The 16,262-nt window shown below is 41.2% G+C and overlaps 2 protein-coding genes across 3 annotated transcripts; both read left to right on the top strand.

Annotated features, from left to right (window-relative positions):
- Positions 1–1,254: 1,254 nt before the first annotated feature.
- LOC115668525 (succinate--CoA ligase [ADP-forming] subunit alpha, mitochondrial-like) lies at positions 1,255–8,620 on the top strand. Of its 2 annotated transcripts, none has more exons than XM_056313418.1 (7): positions 1,255–1,500; positions 2,503–2,712; positions 3,054–3,224; positions 6,247–6,370; positions 6,666–6,727; positions 7,553–7,634; positions 8,177–8,620. In XM_056313418.1, exons 1-7 carry the CDS (start codon positions 1,303–1,305, stop codon positions 8,314–8,316), a joined length of 987 nt encoding a protein of 328 aa, XP_056169393.1. In that variant the 5' UTR covers positions 1,255–1,302; the 3' UTR covers positions 8,317–8,620. The 2 variants fall into 2 exon arrangements, with proteins under 2 accessions (XP_056169393.1, XP_056169394.1); XM_056313419.1 differs by lacking the exon at positions 8,177–8,620 and adding an exon at positions 7,978–8,006.
- Positions 8,621–9,726: 1,106 nt separating this feature from the next.
- Positions 9,727–15,261, top strand: LOC115676793 (photosystem II stability/assembly factor HCF136, chloroplastic). The gene is made up of 8 exons (XM_030599798.2): positions 9,727–10,207; positions 10,604–10,839; positions 10,940–11,070; positions 11,883–12,015; positions 13,281–13,403; positions 13,523–13,597; positions 14,589–14,704; positions 14,985–15,261. The coding sequence occupies exons 1-8, from the start codon at positions 9,805–9,807 to the stop codon at positions 15,049–15,051; spliced, it is 1,284 nt and encodes a 427-aa protein (XP_030455658.1). The 5' UTR covers positions 9,727–9,804; the 3' UTR covers positions 15,052–15,261.
- The last annotated feature ends 1,001 nt before the right edge of the window (positions 15,262–16,262 follow it).

Raw genomic sequence — 16,262 nt, 5'->3', positions numbered from 1 at the left:
CATGGGCATTTTCGTCTTTTTTGCTTTTTCTTTTTTTTTTCTTTTTTTTTCCTTTCCGGGTAGGGGGGGCCTCGCCGGATCCGGCGAGGGGGCCCTCGCCGCGTCGAGCGAGGGCGGCCCTCGCCGGATCCGCGAGGGCGGCCTCGCCGCGTCGGCGAGGTTCGCCTCGCTGGCGAGCGAGGCGGCCCTCGCCGACTCGAGCGAGGTCGAACCTCGCCGGCGTCGGGCGAGGGTCGACCTCGCTCGAGTCGGCGAGGGCCGCCTCGCTCGCCCGGCGAGGGCGAACCTCGCCGGCGCCGGCGAGGGCCGCCTCACCTGGGCGAGCAAGGGCGGCCCTCGCCGGATCCGCGCGAGGTCGACCCTCGCCGGCGTCGGCGAGGGTCGCCTCGCACCGGGCGAGCGAGGGCGGCCCTCGCCGATGCCGGCGAGGGCGGCCCTCGCCAGGACGGCGAGGCGACCTCGCCGGCGTCCGAGCGGGTCGCCCTCGCCCGATCTGGCGAGGGCCGCCCGGCCGGCGAGGGCGGCCCTCGCCGGATCCGGGCGAGGGCCGCCTCGCTCGGCGCCGGCGAGGGTCGACCTCGCCGAGATCGGGCGAGGCCGCCTCGCTCGCCGCGAGCGAGGACCTCGCCGCCGCCGGCGAGGTCGCCCTCGCACTGGGCGAGCGAGGGCGGCCCTCGCCGGCTCGCGAGCGAGTCGACCCTCGCCCGACGCCGGCGAGGGTCGACCTCGCTCGAGTCGGGCGAGGCCGCCTCGCTCGCCCGGGCAAGGGCGAACCTCGCCGACGCCGGCGAGGGCCGCCTCGCCGGATCTGGCGAGGGCCGCCCTCGCTGACGCCGGCGAGGGCCCCCTCGCCGGATCCGGCGATGGGCGCACTCGCCGACGCCGCGAGGTACGCCTCACGGAAAGGAAAAAAAAAGAAAAAAGCAAAAAGACGAAAATGCCCATGGACTAAATAAATTGGGGTAAATGTGTCACAAAAAGCAAAGTTCGGGATTTTGGTGTCACAAAAAAAAGTTCGGGGTAAATGTGTCACAGATGGCAAAGTTTGGGGTTTTTGGTGGTTTTTTCCCTAAAATATATTTATGACGGGCGGGTTTGGATTACCCGAACCGGGCCCAGCTCAATGATCACCTCTAGGATCCGATGGACTAAACGGGCCAACTCAATTAAGGCCCAAAATGCATGTTCTACGATTCGGGGCCCATCTAAAAAAAAGAAAAAGTCTCCCTCCTTTTAGTCCTCGCTTCAATTCCATTTTGTGGGAGAGAGCAGAGCAGAGAGAGAGAGAGGGAGAGAGAGGCGATGGCTCGGCAAGCCGCCGCGAAGATGATCGGCACAATCGCGTCGGAGAGACCATCCTCTCTCCTCGGCCTGGCTCGGGGCTATGCGGCGGCGGCGGCGGTCTTCGTGGACAAGAACACCCGCGTGATATGCCAGGGCATCACCGGGAAGAACGGCACCTTCCACACCGAACAGGCCATCGAGTATGGCACGAAAATGGTGCCCCCCCCTCTCTCTCTCTCTCTTACGCAGACACAAATGGGCACACTCGCATGCGCTTTATTTCGTATTGCTTCTGATCTTGTTGTGCTAGGAGAATGATCAGCCTCCTTTTCTTTTCTTTTTCTCTTCTTTTCCCGTTAAGGAGATGTGATTTGGTTTGGTCTTTTTGACGTACGAAGCTTGATCTTGTAGCGATGAGTGCGCTTAGTTGGTCCTGGTGAATGAGGTCTCGATTGATAGGCATGGGGAGATTTGTTGACGATCTGGATTTAGGTTGCCGTTGTTCTTCTGGGCCGCGGGGTGATTCGGCGCTGTTGTTTGGTGCTTGTTTTTATAGATCACGCCTTCAAAGAGTTGGAAATACGACACGCGGCTTGTAAATTGTGATGGGGGGGGTGTCTCCACATGTGTCTGCTAAGGCTTGTGAATTGTGTCTTTCTGGGATATCTTAGGAACTTCTTGCTGTTGCATCTTATTGGGTGTTCCCCCCTCCACGTTCCGATTTGTTTTAGTTTGGGGCGTTGTTGGATGCGCATTTCAAATGCTATCATTCTGTTATGGTAATTTATGCATTTGGTCATATGCGTGATATTGGATTCAATCGTACTTTTGAATGATGGGAATTGTAAACATAAGCTGCCGAGCCTACTGGAGCTATGTTATATGTGGCGATTCTTGTTATCCAGTAATAAATAAACCCGATATTCGGGCTGAAGCAGAATTTTTACTGGATATTCGATGGACGTTCATGGTTACACAGAATAGTCACGAGAAGATGCTGTTGGATATTGATTTACACGCCTGGTCATTCATTTGTCTTACCGAGCTATTCATGTTCAAATGCTCCTTAAATCTTTACTCTGCCTTACCTTGACTATTGTGGGAGAAGTTTTTATTTTTCAGTTCATTACACTTTACTAGCAGATGGGGTGATGCGGCTATCTTCTTGCCTGTGACTCTAGCTGCTTTTTAATTTTCATGGGATAAAATTGTATGCAGGTGGGGGGTGTGACACCGAAGAAGGGTGGAACAGAACACTTGGGACTTCCTGTATTCAATTCAGTTGCTGAAGCAAAGGCTGAAACCAAGGCTAATGCCTCTGTCGTTTATGTTCCTCCACCATTTGCCGCCGCTGCTATTATGGAAGCAATGGAAGCTGAATTGGATCTTGTTGTGTGTATTACAGAAGGGATTCCACAACATGATATGGTAAGCTAAAGTTTACCTTACATGACACTGCTCTTATGCAGCCATTAGGCAATTATTCCTGAGAGTTGTATTGGCAGCATAAATGTCTTGGTAATATTGTACATATTAATGATAATATGTTGGGAATGGCTGACTCTTTCTGCTCATCTAGTAAGTAATTCTCTTCAAAGGAAAGAACCGTAGGATAATAATTTGATCGAAGAAAGATTTTCCCAACGTTGAAATGATTACTGTTTTGTTCTTACAATAAATTATTTACTCATGCAAATATATATCAGAAGTGTTGAAATTAAACGCTTTCGCCCTTTGCTTTTGTTAAAGCTAATGGTTGCTAATTTCAGGTGCGAGTCAAGGCTGCTCTCAACAGCCAATCGAAAACTCGGTTGATCGGGCCAAACTGCCCTGGTATCATCAAGCCCGGCGAATGTAAAATTGGGATCATGCCTGGATACATTCACAAGCCTGGTCGTATAGGAATAGTTTCTCGATCCGGTACCTTGACTTACGAAGCAGTAAGTCTCTTTTTCTTTACCATTAACAGTTTATCTTTTCATAAGTTGATGCATTCCAAAGTAAGAATAGATGCTTTTGGTATGATATGACAAGGCGATTTTATGCCATATCTTTTTGAGTTCACGAGTGTAAATCTTTCTCCTTGGCCCCAAGGCACACATAATTGCTACATAGGAACACGTGCATGCAAGAACACTCACATTAAGGCTGCGCATGACAACTTGCCAAACAGTGTTTGATTCTGTTCTTTTGTTCCCAGAATCAGTTTGAGAACAGAAATGCGTTTGTTTAATTTTTTGATTCTGGGCACAATTTTGTCAAAAAGTGTTCCCAGAATCAGTTTTGGAGCAGAATCAAGAATAAAAAAAAAGTAGCTTCTTGATTCTGGGAACAATTTTGAGAATCAATTTTTTTTTCTTCTTCCTTTTCTTGGTTTTTAATTTAGTTTCTAATGTCCAGCCCGAGGACCGCCACTCGCCGCATCTGACGAGAATAAAATATTTTAATAAAAAATATTATTAATAAAAAATATTTTACCGGCCATGGCCGGCGACCAGGCCATGGCCATAAAAAAGAAAAAAATATATTTTTAATAAAAATATTTTAATAAAAAAATTATTAATAAAAAAAATATTTTACCTGCCATGGCCGGTGATCAGGCCATGGCAAAAAATATATATATATTTTTAATAAAAAAATATTTTACCGACCATGGCCAAAAAAAATAAAAATGTATATTTTTAATAAAATTATTAATAAAAAAATATTTTACAGGCCATGGCCGACGATCAGGCCATGGCCAAAAAAAAGAAATATATATATTTTTAATAAAAATACTTTAATAAAAAAAATATTTTACCAGCCATGGCCGGCGACCAGGGCATGGCCAAAAAAAATAAAAATGTATATTTTTAATAAAAATATTTTAATAAAAAAATTATTTTACCGGCCATGGCCGGCGACCAGGCCATGGCCCAAAAAAATAAAAATGTATATTTTTAATAAAAATATTTTAATAAAAAATATTATTAATAAAAAAATAATTTTACCGGCCATGGCCGGCAACCAGGCCATGGCCAAAAAATAAAAATATAATAAAAAATATTATTAATAAAAAAAATTATTTTACCGGTAATGGCCGGCGACCAGGCCATGGCAAAAAAAAAGAAAAAATACTTTTAATAAAAATATTATTAATAAAAAAATATTTTACCGGTCATGGCCGGCGAGCAGGCTATGGCCAAGAAGGAGGAAAAGAAAAAAAGAAAAGAAAAAAAAGAAAGAAATATTAAAATATTTAAAAATATTATTAATAAAAAGAAATTTTGTGGCGTTACCAAACGCATTTCTGTTCTTTTTCTATTCCAGGGATGGAATTTTGGGCCGTTAACAAACGCCTTAAAATGCTCAGAATCAATTCCGGGCACAGAATCAAAAAGAATCATTTCTGAGCAGAATCTGTTCCCGGGCACAGAATCGTTGTCATGCGCAGCCTAAATGTGCATAACTAGAGCATTTTTAGTGGAAGGATTAAAAGTCATGTTCTTTGTTTATTGGATCCTCTTGCCGTAAAGATATTCTTCTTGTGGCTTTGTTCCCTTTGGCTCTTCTGATCTGGAGATTTTCTACCCTTTGGCTCTTTTGATCCGGAGATTTTCTATGCTCGTTGTTTGTTGGCATGGCAACTCATTATATTTTTTTGGGACCTCTACTATCATCCTTAGTACATATATGGTATGGCTGATGTAAATTTTTTTCCTGATTTCTATATATAGTATCAGAAAAAGATACTTAGCCACTTTTAGTGAAGTATCTCAGCTGAAACACTTAGAATTCATTTGGTGTTGAAATCCCAATAGTGGGTCTTGTAGGACTTGATGTTTACAGTCCTTAACCTAGTTTATTAATATTCTAAGCGAACAAAAAAGAAAAAACTCTTGTCTGCTAGCCTTCCCTGGTTCAGCAAATCAAGTGGCAGTAAGCATTTTCGTTGCATTGTATCAGTTTCAGCGGGTTGTCTTGAGTTTTACGGATGCCTGTATTCCATGCACATTTAACTTTACGAAATTCCCTAGAGTATGTGAGTTTGGAGTGTTAAATGCGGTAGTCGAGAATTAGTCACTGAATCGGACAGAACTCATTCAACAACTGATCAAGAGAAAAAGAGAGAAAACCCAAACTTATATAAGGAGAACCAAAACACATAGTAACCCTCATACTCTAGGTGGCCCACTTCCATTAGCCAGTCTTAGGATCTAAGCATTTCTTGTGGGATAACCTAAAATATGTGGAGAAAATGAAGTTTTATTTACTTGGAGATGCGTGACAAACTTAGGCTTGCAAGATATTGAACCTTTTTAGGATCACAAACAAAAGATATATTTTATTTTTGCAAGTAACTAATAAAACTAGATAACATTTGAGAATAGAAACAATTATGTTATTTAATCCCATAAAAATTAGTTCCTCAAGAAAGAGGATGAGAGTCTTCAAATTAAAAACTGCAAGTCTGCTACTGAATTCTACTTAGAAAATAATCCCATTAAAAGAGGAGTAATGCTGTTCACCATCAGAAAGAAGCTGGATAGATAAACCCTTTAAATCTCTTTAAATTATTTCTGAACTGCGTTGAAATTCGAACTTCAAAATATTTAAGAATCTCTGGCCCTTAGGTTGATTTTCACATTCTAGGCTTTTGCCACTATTGGTCCTTTCAGTGCTTCAATTGGCTGTTGGTGAAGAAATAAACAAATCCACAGTCATTGCCCTGATGGCTGGCTTGAACCATGTACACGTATAAGAGAGGTTATTAGTTGAATGGGGGTTGTCCATCATGGATTTTTGTGTGCAAGGGTGAATCCTGAGATCTATGGTCACCCCAGGCCACTAGCTTCTGAAAACTCTGCTGTAGGTTGAGTATCACATGTTTATGTAAACGTGTTTGATTTCATTAGTCTCTCTGTACATCTTCATGTCAAGACAGATAGGCACAAAACTGATTCTGTTTATAACTCCTTGCAGGTTTTCCAGACAACTGCCGTTGGACTGGGACAATCAACTTGTGTTGGCATTGGTGGTGACCCATTCAACGGGACAAATTTTGTTGATTGCATTAGGAAGTTTCTTGTAGACCCTCAGACAGAAGGTAGATTGCATGTCTTTTATCTGTACAATTTTGAAGTTTCTCTCAGTGGACTCATCTTCCCCTCTGGTTGATTGGTTGATTTCATAAGAGTTCTCGAAGTTCAATAAATAAATAAAAATAACTCTTGAACTTTATTTTGTACACGCTGCTTGCATATGTATCTACCTTATAATGATTTAATTACTCTATTTAAGTTGTATTACTATTGTTAACTCCGATAGCAGTTGTTGACTGATGAGAAAGAGGAACACGATAGATTTGAAGGTAGTTACTCACCAAGTTATGCATGCTTCAGGGATTGTTCTGATTGGAGAAATTGGCGGCACTGCAGAAGAGGATGCTGCTGCATTAATTAAGGTCAGATATTATAGGTCAATTCCCTCAAAATATTTGCAGTTTGCTTGCAAAATTTTACAATCTAAAAAAGTAATGTTGGCTCTATTATAAATCGCGTTGACAAACAGCTTTTACTGCTGTACTATTGTTTTTGCATGTATACATAGTATATCCCTATGCACATGTGAGTTCTGTAATCTGGCCTCTTCTTCTTTGCTTAATCAATTTCTTGCTTTTTTTTTTCTTTTGCGTGAGACATGAATTTCTACTTCTTTGCATTCAAGGATATTGGTGAGCTGATTTCCCCTGTAGCTCCTAGAGCATTCATTCAAAAGTCCAACTTGCTTACCTATGTGCTCATAACAAATTGGCTGCTAGCAGCAAGCAAGACAAATAGTTAGCATGTCATAATTATGAAATAGATTAAATTCAGTATTAGGTTTCCCCCTTTCTCACTCCTTAGTTTACTTTCTGGGACATTATTCCAATTTGCACTCTCTGTATGTCGTGATAGAGAACAGTCAAATGCTGCTGGAGAAAAATCATTAGCTCAGAATTTTTTTCTACTGCTTGTGTTGCTTTCTTGAGTTTGATTGGAGCCTCAAGGACTTGGGTACTTCTTTACCAACGGATACCGATAAGAATGTACTTCATGGTGTAAAAATTTTACCATGTCTGGTTGCAATATTATATGGGGTTTTTCTGAAGTACAACTAAGATTTGAGACATTTGAAGGATAGTTACCATTTCCACAGTCTGCAGGTTACTCCTATATGTAGTATACTGCCATCTAAATCTTTCTAGTCTCTGTATCAACATCTTTACTCAATGTGATATGTCAAACAGGAAAGCAAGACAGAGAAGCCTGTCGTAGGATTTATCGCTGGACTGACTGCTCCTCCTGGGCGTCGTATGGGTCATGCTGGAGGTACTTTTTCTTTCTTTGTTGAGCTCTGAATGCATTCATGCTTACGTTAATGGTGCTCGTTTTATCTTTGTTGAACAAAAAATTTTAAGTAGAATTGGCTTTTTCTAAGTATTCAGGAATTATACATAGGAGAGCATGATGGGGGATAAGTCCTATTGGGAACTTTAGCTAGCTTTTGTGTGGATTAGCCAACATGATGTCGTCCAGTGCTTACTCTATCCTGATTATCCCTTTTCCCTCCAAGCATTCATCCTTTAGACCTGACCTTCCAAGTCTTCATTTATAATTTTATACCTGATTCTGTATCAGTCTTGCTGGTGAAGCAAACTGTTTTCTTCCTCAGACTTTGCTCTGTAATTCCAATCCCACTCTGCCTTGAAGAGTGGCTTCTATTATAGGTGAAACAGTGACAGCTAAAAGGTCTACGGGCGAGTGCGTCAAACACCCCATGTTCACCGAGTCCCAGCATTCGTGGAACTTTTCTATACTTACCATCTCCTTATCAGACCCTTTTAACTGTTGGCTATCTTCTTGCTTTACAGCTATTGTGTCCGGAGGGAAGGGCACGGCTCAAGACAAAATCAAGACTCTCAGGGAAGCTGGTGTTACAGTGGTGGAGTCTCCCGCGAAAATTGGTTCGGCCATGTTCGAGGTCTTCAAGCAGAGAGGCCTTGTCAATTGACGATGCGGTTGTCTGTCAGCATTTTGCCTTCATATAGTATTTGCAGAATCTTTAAACGAGGTCAATGCTCCATTTTTTTCTCTTTAATCTTCGTCTTTGGCGATGTTTGTTCTTTTCATGCTTGGGGTTTCCCCTTTCTCTAATGCAAATCATCAGACAAATAAACACTATAGACGAGCGAAGATGGACCGGTGTTGATACCGTAATGTTGGATTCATTACGTCATATTTTTCCCACCTCTCTATTAAGGGAGAAATTTATTCCTTAATACATCAGGAAAGCAGGACATCGGACATTTTGTTTACTGATATTTTCCTCTGCTTTCTTCTCCAATCTCCCCTCTTTTTCCCTTGATGAGTGACTAGTAAACTACTCATGGAAGCGAGCTTTAGGCTGAGATCCATTCATCGCCATTAACTGCAGTGGGTGATTCAGCTTTTAAAACGCGCGCCAGAGTTTAATACTATGAGCTGGTTTCGGTACAATCTCTCTGAATTGAAATTTTGATCAAGTGGCCATGGTGAGGGTTTATCAAGCATCATCACCATTGTTCTCAATACTCATTGAACTCCTTCGAATTATTGTAGGAGCTCTCGTTGTCCGAACAGGGACCGTCCTTAACATACGGTAGACAAAGGTGACTTGAAACCGAATATGTCTTTTCCTTTCCAAAATAATATCCTCCGATGTCCCTTTTGTCAATTTTTTTGGCCCCTTTCATTCTCAAATAGCGGTGCCGCTGTCGGGTTTGGTGCATCATAATCGTCGGATCGTGTCATTATGTTTTTCTATGAGGCTCGTGAAAATCAATAACTCTGATGTGCGGTGACTCGGATGAAATTTTCGTATTTTTTGATTGCTTGTGTTACAACATTTTTCCTTGCTTCTTGTTAACTACTTCCTGCCGAAAAGTATTGAGCAAATTCAAATGCATTATAAAAACAAATTATGTGTCGGTTTCGAATTTTTCATAGCCAACTTTTACTTTCTCATTAAAATTTTGGAAGTTGAAAAGACTTTTTGTATCGATGGTTTTTGCAAAATACCAATTTAAGTCAATTTCCAAAGATCCAATAATGAGTGAAGAAATCCAAATTTCGAATATTCAAAAATGGGTAGAAAATAGGAAATTACAGAGAGTTAAAGCTACTTCAAGAAGACCATGAAATTGTGATTTTTTTTTGTCATTTTAAAGCATATGCAGTAGATTATAGACATTCTTTTGACTAAAAGAAAATATTTACATTCGATTTTTTGCGAGGAGAAATCGATTCAAAAAGAAAAGAAAAAGAAAAGAAAAGAAAAAGTAGTAGGAGAAATAAAATGATCCAGAAACTTGGAGGGCGGCGGTGGTTTGGTGGGTCCCCATCCAATTGGATTTGAGAAGGCGGAAATCGCCCGCGTAGCCGTTGATAGAGAGAGAGAGAGCAGTACCGGATAAGCGAGCGACCACACTCTGAAGAGATAGAGAGAGAGAGAAAGACAGAGATGGCCATCACCGCGCTGAAGCCATCCTTGACCTCCTTCTTCACCGGCAGCACCGCCACTCCTCGCCTCCTCCAGCCGCCGCCCTCCTCCTCCTCCCCTCGCCTCCTCCTCACCAAAGCCTCCTCCTCTGCTCCTTCTCCTTCTCCCCCTCCTTCGTCTTCGTCTTCGTCGGAGCAGTCGGCTTCGGCTTCGGCTTCGGCTTCGGCTTCGGCTCCCGCTCCCGTCGGTCGCAGGCAGTTCGCGACGCTCACTTCCCTGTCGTTAGCCGCCGCCCCTCTCGTCGGTCCCCCCGCGGCGAGGGCGGGCGACGACGGCCTCTCCGAGTGGGAGAGAGTGTTCTTGCCGATCGATCCCGGCGTCGTCCTCCTCGACATCGCCTTCGTCCCCGACGACTCGGGCCACGGTAATGGCGGAATGCTCCTAGGTTTTTGGCTTTTGTTCCTAAACGAATCGCGCTTTTCGGCCTCCGTACGTAGTGCTCTGAGAATTTTTGTGGTTGGATTTGACCGGAACTTAAGTGATGAGTGTACTGGTAGACAAGAATTTTATGCAATGGAGAGAGTCCGTTAGCCCATTGTGGATAACAGAAGGTGGTTTGGTCGTAACGGGAAACGTAACTGGAAGCTTGTTGAGCAACATCTGGAGCTGAAATGTGCTTCTATATACTTTTTCCTGTTTGATTTCTGTGTACATTTTATTGAAGGATGGGGCGGCTTAGGCGATGTATGAGTGGAGCAGAATCATACTAGCTGCTCGATTTTATGTGCTGATTGCCTTTGTTGCCTGATGTGATGCTCAGGTTTTCTTCTGGGGACCAGGCAGACCATTTTGGAAACGAAAGATGGCGGAAGCACTTGGGCTCCACGTTCGATACCTTCGGCAGAAGATGAGGATTTCAACTATAGGTTCAATTCCATTAGCTTCAAAGGAAAAGAAGGATGGATTGTTGGAAAGCCTTCTATCCTTTTGTACACCTCGGACGCTGGAGAAACCTGGGAGAGAATACCGCTGAGCTCTCAACTTCCCGGAGACATTGTAAGAGCTCCTGTTGTCTAAATTGCTCTTTTAGAGAGTCTGCTTTATGAGCCACATCTATGGTGAAGGTAATGATATTGTCGTCAATTGAGATGTCTAGGTATACATCAAGGCAACTGGAGAAAAAAGTGCCGAGATGGTGACGGACCAAGGGGCAATATATATCACGTCGAACAGAGGTTATAACTGGAGGGCTGCGGTTCAAGAGACTGTTTCGGCCACCCTGAATAGGTCAGCGTCTACTCCAAAGATGGCTTAATGATTGCTTTGCAAAGCCTCTTTAACAAAATCAATGAACTGTCAAAGTTTGTCCATATGGATGTAATATTCACCTCCCCTGTATGAATTAGGATTGTCATGCTGCTTTAAGAGAAATTCTCAACTCCTGACTTCGATATGCTTGTTTAACATGTCAAACTCTTTGAGAATTCTACCCTGCATGAAGAATTGTTATGACTTCATGGTCAGTGCAATTGCTTGATACATCAATAACTTTGTTTGCCATTGCTTGCAGTATGGTTATACGACTATTCTAATCAGTTAATTGATTAATTTTAGTACCGTACTTATGTTCTGATTGCTACTGTACTTTTTTTTTGGCTGGATAAGTGAGAGGTTTCTATACACTAGTTTGTTCGTGTATCAGTTCCTGCACAATCAAATTTTTCTTAGTCCGCGAGATGTTTCTATAAATTTTTTTATATGTGTACCAGTTCTTCACAATCTAATTCTTCTTAGTTTGTAAGTCAGTGTTTGTTGGGAAGGAAAAGAAATTATAGCTCGAAGTGGAGCCACATGTCTAGTTGTTCTTGGAGAAATTCAAGGTTTTTCACTTCAAACAAATTCTACTAGCTTGAAATTTCTGCCTCCTATAGATAATGGTCATTTGTAGTCATAACAAGGACTTTGGTTAGTAGCTATTCTGAAGCAAAGCTTGTACTTACTTTGTTCTTTGATCCAGATAGAACGTGAAATTTTTTTTTTTGGTCTTCCAAGTTAACATCGTTGGTGTAGAGGGTTACATAATTTTGTTGCATATGCAGAACAGTTTCCAGTGGGATCAGTGGTGCGAGCTACTATACTGGAACTTTTAACACGGTTAACCGGTCACCTGAGGGAAACTATGTTGCTGTCTCCAGCCGCGGTAATTTCTACCTGACTTGGGAGCCTGGGCAGGTACTTTTCTGGCTTTGTTTTCATGTATGAACATTCAAATATCATAGGTAAGTTGATGTGAAGATATCCCGAGACAAATTTATGATGGACGATGTCAATCAGACTATGTTTAGCAATACTTAACCAGGATGCCCTATGGGCAATCGTTGGCCAAACACTTGTATGATCCTTTCTTTGATAACTTAGAATTAAGGAATGTTCCTCTATTCCTCTATTGAAATTGTTTGCTGTACTTGGTAAGTTTTTTATTGCAAACAATATCTCTCATCAGGATAAGTGAGTAGAAAGGTCTTTGTTGACAGAAAATTGATTGCTTAGGATAAGTGACTTTCTGCTGGATATCACTGATCTAACTCTAAATTGTTGGAGACTTTTTGGCATGAGATATGCTCACTGCATAGAGAATAGAGAGGTAGAGCAGGTTGGTGTTGGCCATTTGAAAACTTATTAGATGCTTTCAATTCGTCCGTGTATTTGGGGAAAGTATAAGTGCTTAACTTTTTATCACAGATGCATCCTACACCATCTGAATGGGTTTTAACTAGAGAAAAAAGATAGCTAGGCCTGAGGCAGTATACATGTATTCTTTGCTTACGCTGGGATCGGAACCCAGCAAATGCCCTGAAACACACCCCACCCTACAAACAGGACCAAATGCCTGTTGGCCCATAGGCAGTATATATGCAGAATATATGTGGTGATACTACAGTGGTGTTGAGCTTGTGAAGTTTTTGGTCTGTGTAAACATCCAGCGAGGACTATACTACACTGTCTTCTCAATGCATTCAAAGATGTCAGAACTGATGCTTCATAGATTTACTACTGGTATCTAGAAATGATGGCCTATTGAGAAAAGTATGAAGAAGTGATTTAATCCAGGATGGACAAACTAAAAGAAAGGAAGCTCCTCAACATAATTGGTGAGCATGACCAAAAAGCATGTCTAGCAGTAATGCTAATGTTGAGGATGGCTTAGATAGCTGAAGATGCAAATCCCTGCTGGCAAACCTGTTAAACGCTGTGGTTTTTAGCTAACAACAATAGTGTTTCTGTCTCCGCAGAAACTGTATTATCCTTGTAGAATCACTTCCAGAAGTTTCATTTAGTGTTATCTTGCACTTGCTAGTTTAGTTTTGCATTACACTCTACAGAGTTGAAATCACCTTTTTTTTCATTTGTCATTTGTGGAGTAGCTTTGAGTTGTGTGTTTCGTTGATTCCTATTGTACCTTGAGAACATTGCTAACTTCATTACATGATTTTCAGCCATTTTGGCAACCCCATAATAGGGCAGTTGCAAGAAGAATACAAAATATGGGATGGAGGGCAGATGGTGGCCTTTGGCTTCTTGTTCGTGGCGGTGGACTTTATCTCAGCAAAGGAACTGGAGTAAGTTAATGGAGGAATGTTATGGGCTCCAAATGAAATTATTTTATATTTTTCGACTCTTGTCCATTTAGCAAATTATTGAGTCTTTGGCGTAGTCTTGATTTCATGTTTACTCTCAGATCACGGAGGACTTCGAAGAGGTCTCTGTACAAAGTCGTGGTTTTGGAATTCTTGATGTTGGCTACCGTTCCCCGGTAATATTATGCGTTTTATTAGAGTCGTCTTGCTGCATAGTTACATCTGTCCTATCCTGTGACAGGTCGTGCCATTCCTAGGACGATTGTGGTTTGGTCTAAAAACATGCGGCTGATTTCTTTCTCTACATGTGTTAAAGAAGTTAAATCTCAAACGCAAGATCAAGGCTATGGAACTACTGGATTTGCTGCAATGGACATGCATCATAGGACTTAAGTACACATAAGTTGTCTCAGATGATGATTGTGCATCATTCTTCACGTTATCCGATTCATATACCCACCTATAATGTATATTGATATGCAATGCAACCAAATTGTCGTGGTAAATATACAAGATTTAAACATTAAACGGCAAATTGTTTAAGCAATAGCAACATGTTTTTGATTTATTTGCCTGAACCATCACCTCTTCCATTTATTCAGTATGTCTTTCTAGTACTCAAATAAACACGAAGTCTTGCAGTAATTGGAAATTTAAATGAAAAGAAATACCGTACTTGAATGGAAATGACACCATCTATATGAATCGGATTCTAATCTCATTCTATTCTACTATCGTAAAAAAAGTTTAGGGATGAAATCTCTCTAGTTTCATAAAGAGTCACCTTTTAGCTTTTCCTCGTCCAGCTTTGTTGCCAACAAAAACATTGTTGATTATACTGCAGACATGATATAACTCCTTGAAGATACAGGTTCTGTGATTCGTATTGTCACTCTGATATCACTGTGAAATTATTCAAATAGTGGAAGCTTTCTTTCATAAAATTACTGTTCTAGGTTTTATTTTCGGAAATTTCAATCATTTTTGGATGAAAAAGAACTGTTGAGAAGCTTTTCAAAGTCGAACCATAAAAGGAGAAAACAAGAATCAATATGTGCCTTTTTCTGTCATTTATTAGAATAGTTTGGTCTTACGAATTTTTACCAAAGTTTCTGATCTTCCTCATTAATCCATTATCCTGTGCTGATCATATTACTGTTGCTGCAGGAAGAGGCTTGGGCAGCAGGAGGTAGTGGGATTCTGTTGAGAACAACCAATGGTGGAAAGACATGGATCCGTGACAAAGCTGCTGACAACATTGCTGCTAATCTTTACTCAGTAAAGTGAGTTCGTACTTTATACATTTAAAGTTCTTCATAGAGACGTCAGCTTCTGATTTGATCTCTCTACATCTATTCCTCTTAGTAGTCACACCTCCAGTATGCTGGCTCTTCCAGTGTTTTCTGTGGGTACTTCATTCCACAGTCATACTTTTAAAGCTCATTAGAGATGAAGTTACTCTCTTAATTCTTTTGTTACGTATTTTAGTGTTCCTTATGACATGATTTTGCTTTTTGGAAAGATTGGCCCAATAGTTTAGGATCTGATATTTCTCTTTTCCAGGTTCATAAATGATAAGAAGGGATTTGTGTTGGGTAACGATGGTGTACTCCTCCGGTATCTGGGATAAAGTTGTATCTTTCTAGGTGCTGCAGAGTTTCTTTCTGAGCAGCCAATATACATCATCTTCCAGCAAGTAAATATATTAAGTTCTCTTTATTTGTATTTTCTATTGCCAATCTGATTGCATCCATGGGGCCCGTTTGCCTCGTGGTCGGATGACCTTTCAACAGAAGAGATTGAACAAACTTTATTTCAGATGAACATATACGCTTCACTTCCATTTGGTTTCTGGTCGTACTCACCAATTTTTATTCTTCAGGCCTGTATTGTCTTGTATTATAAGCAGTTTTGTAAGCCTATATCTGCTGACGCGCTCTTGTACCCTTCATATCTTTTGACTGCATTCACCCAGCATTTTGCTCTTATCATCATTTCAACAAGTTGGGTGAACATTGTGCTTGTGTGGTGAAGTGCCTTCCTCCTGAAGCCATCAAAATATCACGAGCATTGCCAGAATTAATCTGAATACTTTTATACTATCATATTATATATAATTTCTGTTGCCCACGGGCATCGGCGGCGCTGGCTGGGGCGCTTCGTCTCCGTACTCTGCTGCGGGGTTCAAATGGCATGTTCCCCGTGATTGTCTGAAATATATTTCTTTTGCCACTTCTAGATAAACACGAATCATCTGCAAAGACTCTTAAGTAAGAAGTAAGTGAATCTGGAAATAACTTGGATAGGAGTAACTAATGCTCAAAGTTCCCTGTCATGGGTTACTCGTCTAATTATTATACATAGTTAAAGTCGAAGCTCAGTTCCTCACGTGGCACATAACTTTATGTTCGTGAATATCATGTGGCAAGACGTGGTACAATTTTTACTTAAGGGATTTGACATTTTGTCAATATCTATCTCTCATTAAATTCGAATTTTGAAAAATAGATAAAGAGAAAGCGTATAAAGAAGTTGTCTTTTATTGAGTTTAAATTTGATGAAAAGAATAAATTGAAGAAAGTATTTATTTTTATATTCTATCATCTTCTAACTTCTATGTCTTATTAATATTAGGTGTAAGTGTTAGAATATGTATTTTGAGCTAATTACAAGATAGTGCATAGATGTTCCAACGCACAGCAATTATTTTGCAAGTGTGATTGTCCAATTAAATCTGGTTACATATTCATGAGCAGGACATTAAACTTGAACAAAGATATTAATCAATTGGACGAGGCTAAATTAAATTAGCATTTACACATTTCAAATTCAAGTTTGATT

This window comes from Syzygium oleosum, unplaced genomic scaffold (assembly GCF_021117445.2).
Source record: "Syzygium oleosum isolate NSW1041296 unplaced genomic scaffold, Sole_v2.1 Sole_v2.07, whole genome shotgun sequence".
Taxonomy (NCBI): Eukaryota; Viridiplantae; Streptophyta; class Magnoliopsida; order Myrtales; family Myrtaceae; genus Syzygium; species Syzygium oleosum.
This window is presented reverse-complemented; position numbering and strand designations above follow the sequence as displayed.

Coding starts and splice junctions, on each gene's coding strand:
- LOC115676793 (XM_030599798.2), top strand. CDS start 9,805: ATGGCCATCACCGCGCTGAAGCCATCCTTGACCTCCTTCTTCACCGGC. Junction 13,404..13,522: donor ATCTCAGCAAAGGAACTGGA/GTAAGTTAATGG, acceptor GTTTACTCTCAG/ATCACGGAGGACTTCGAAGA. Junction 13,598..14,588: donor ATGTTGGCTACCGTTCCCCG/GTAATATTATGC, acceptor CTGTTGCTGCAG/GAAGAGGCTTGGGCAGCAGG.
- LOC115668525 (XM_056313418.1), top strand. CDS start 1,303: ATGGCTCGGCAAGCCGCCGCGAAGATGATCGGCACAATCGCGTCGGAG. Junction 1,501..2,502: donor TCGAGTATGGCACGAAAATG/GTGCCCCCCCCT, acceptor AATTGTATGCAG/GTGGGGGGTGTGACACCGAA. Junction 3,225..6,246: donor GTACCTTGACTTACGAAGCA/GTAAGTCTCTTT, acceptor AACTCCTTGCAG/GTTTTCCAGACAACTGCCGT.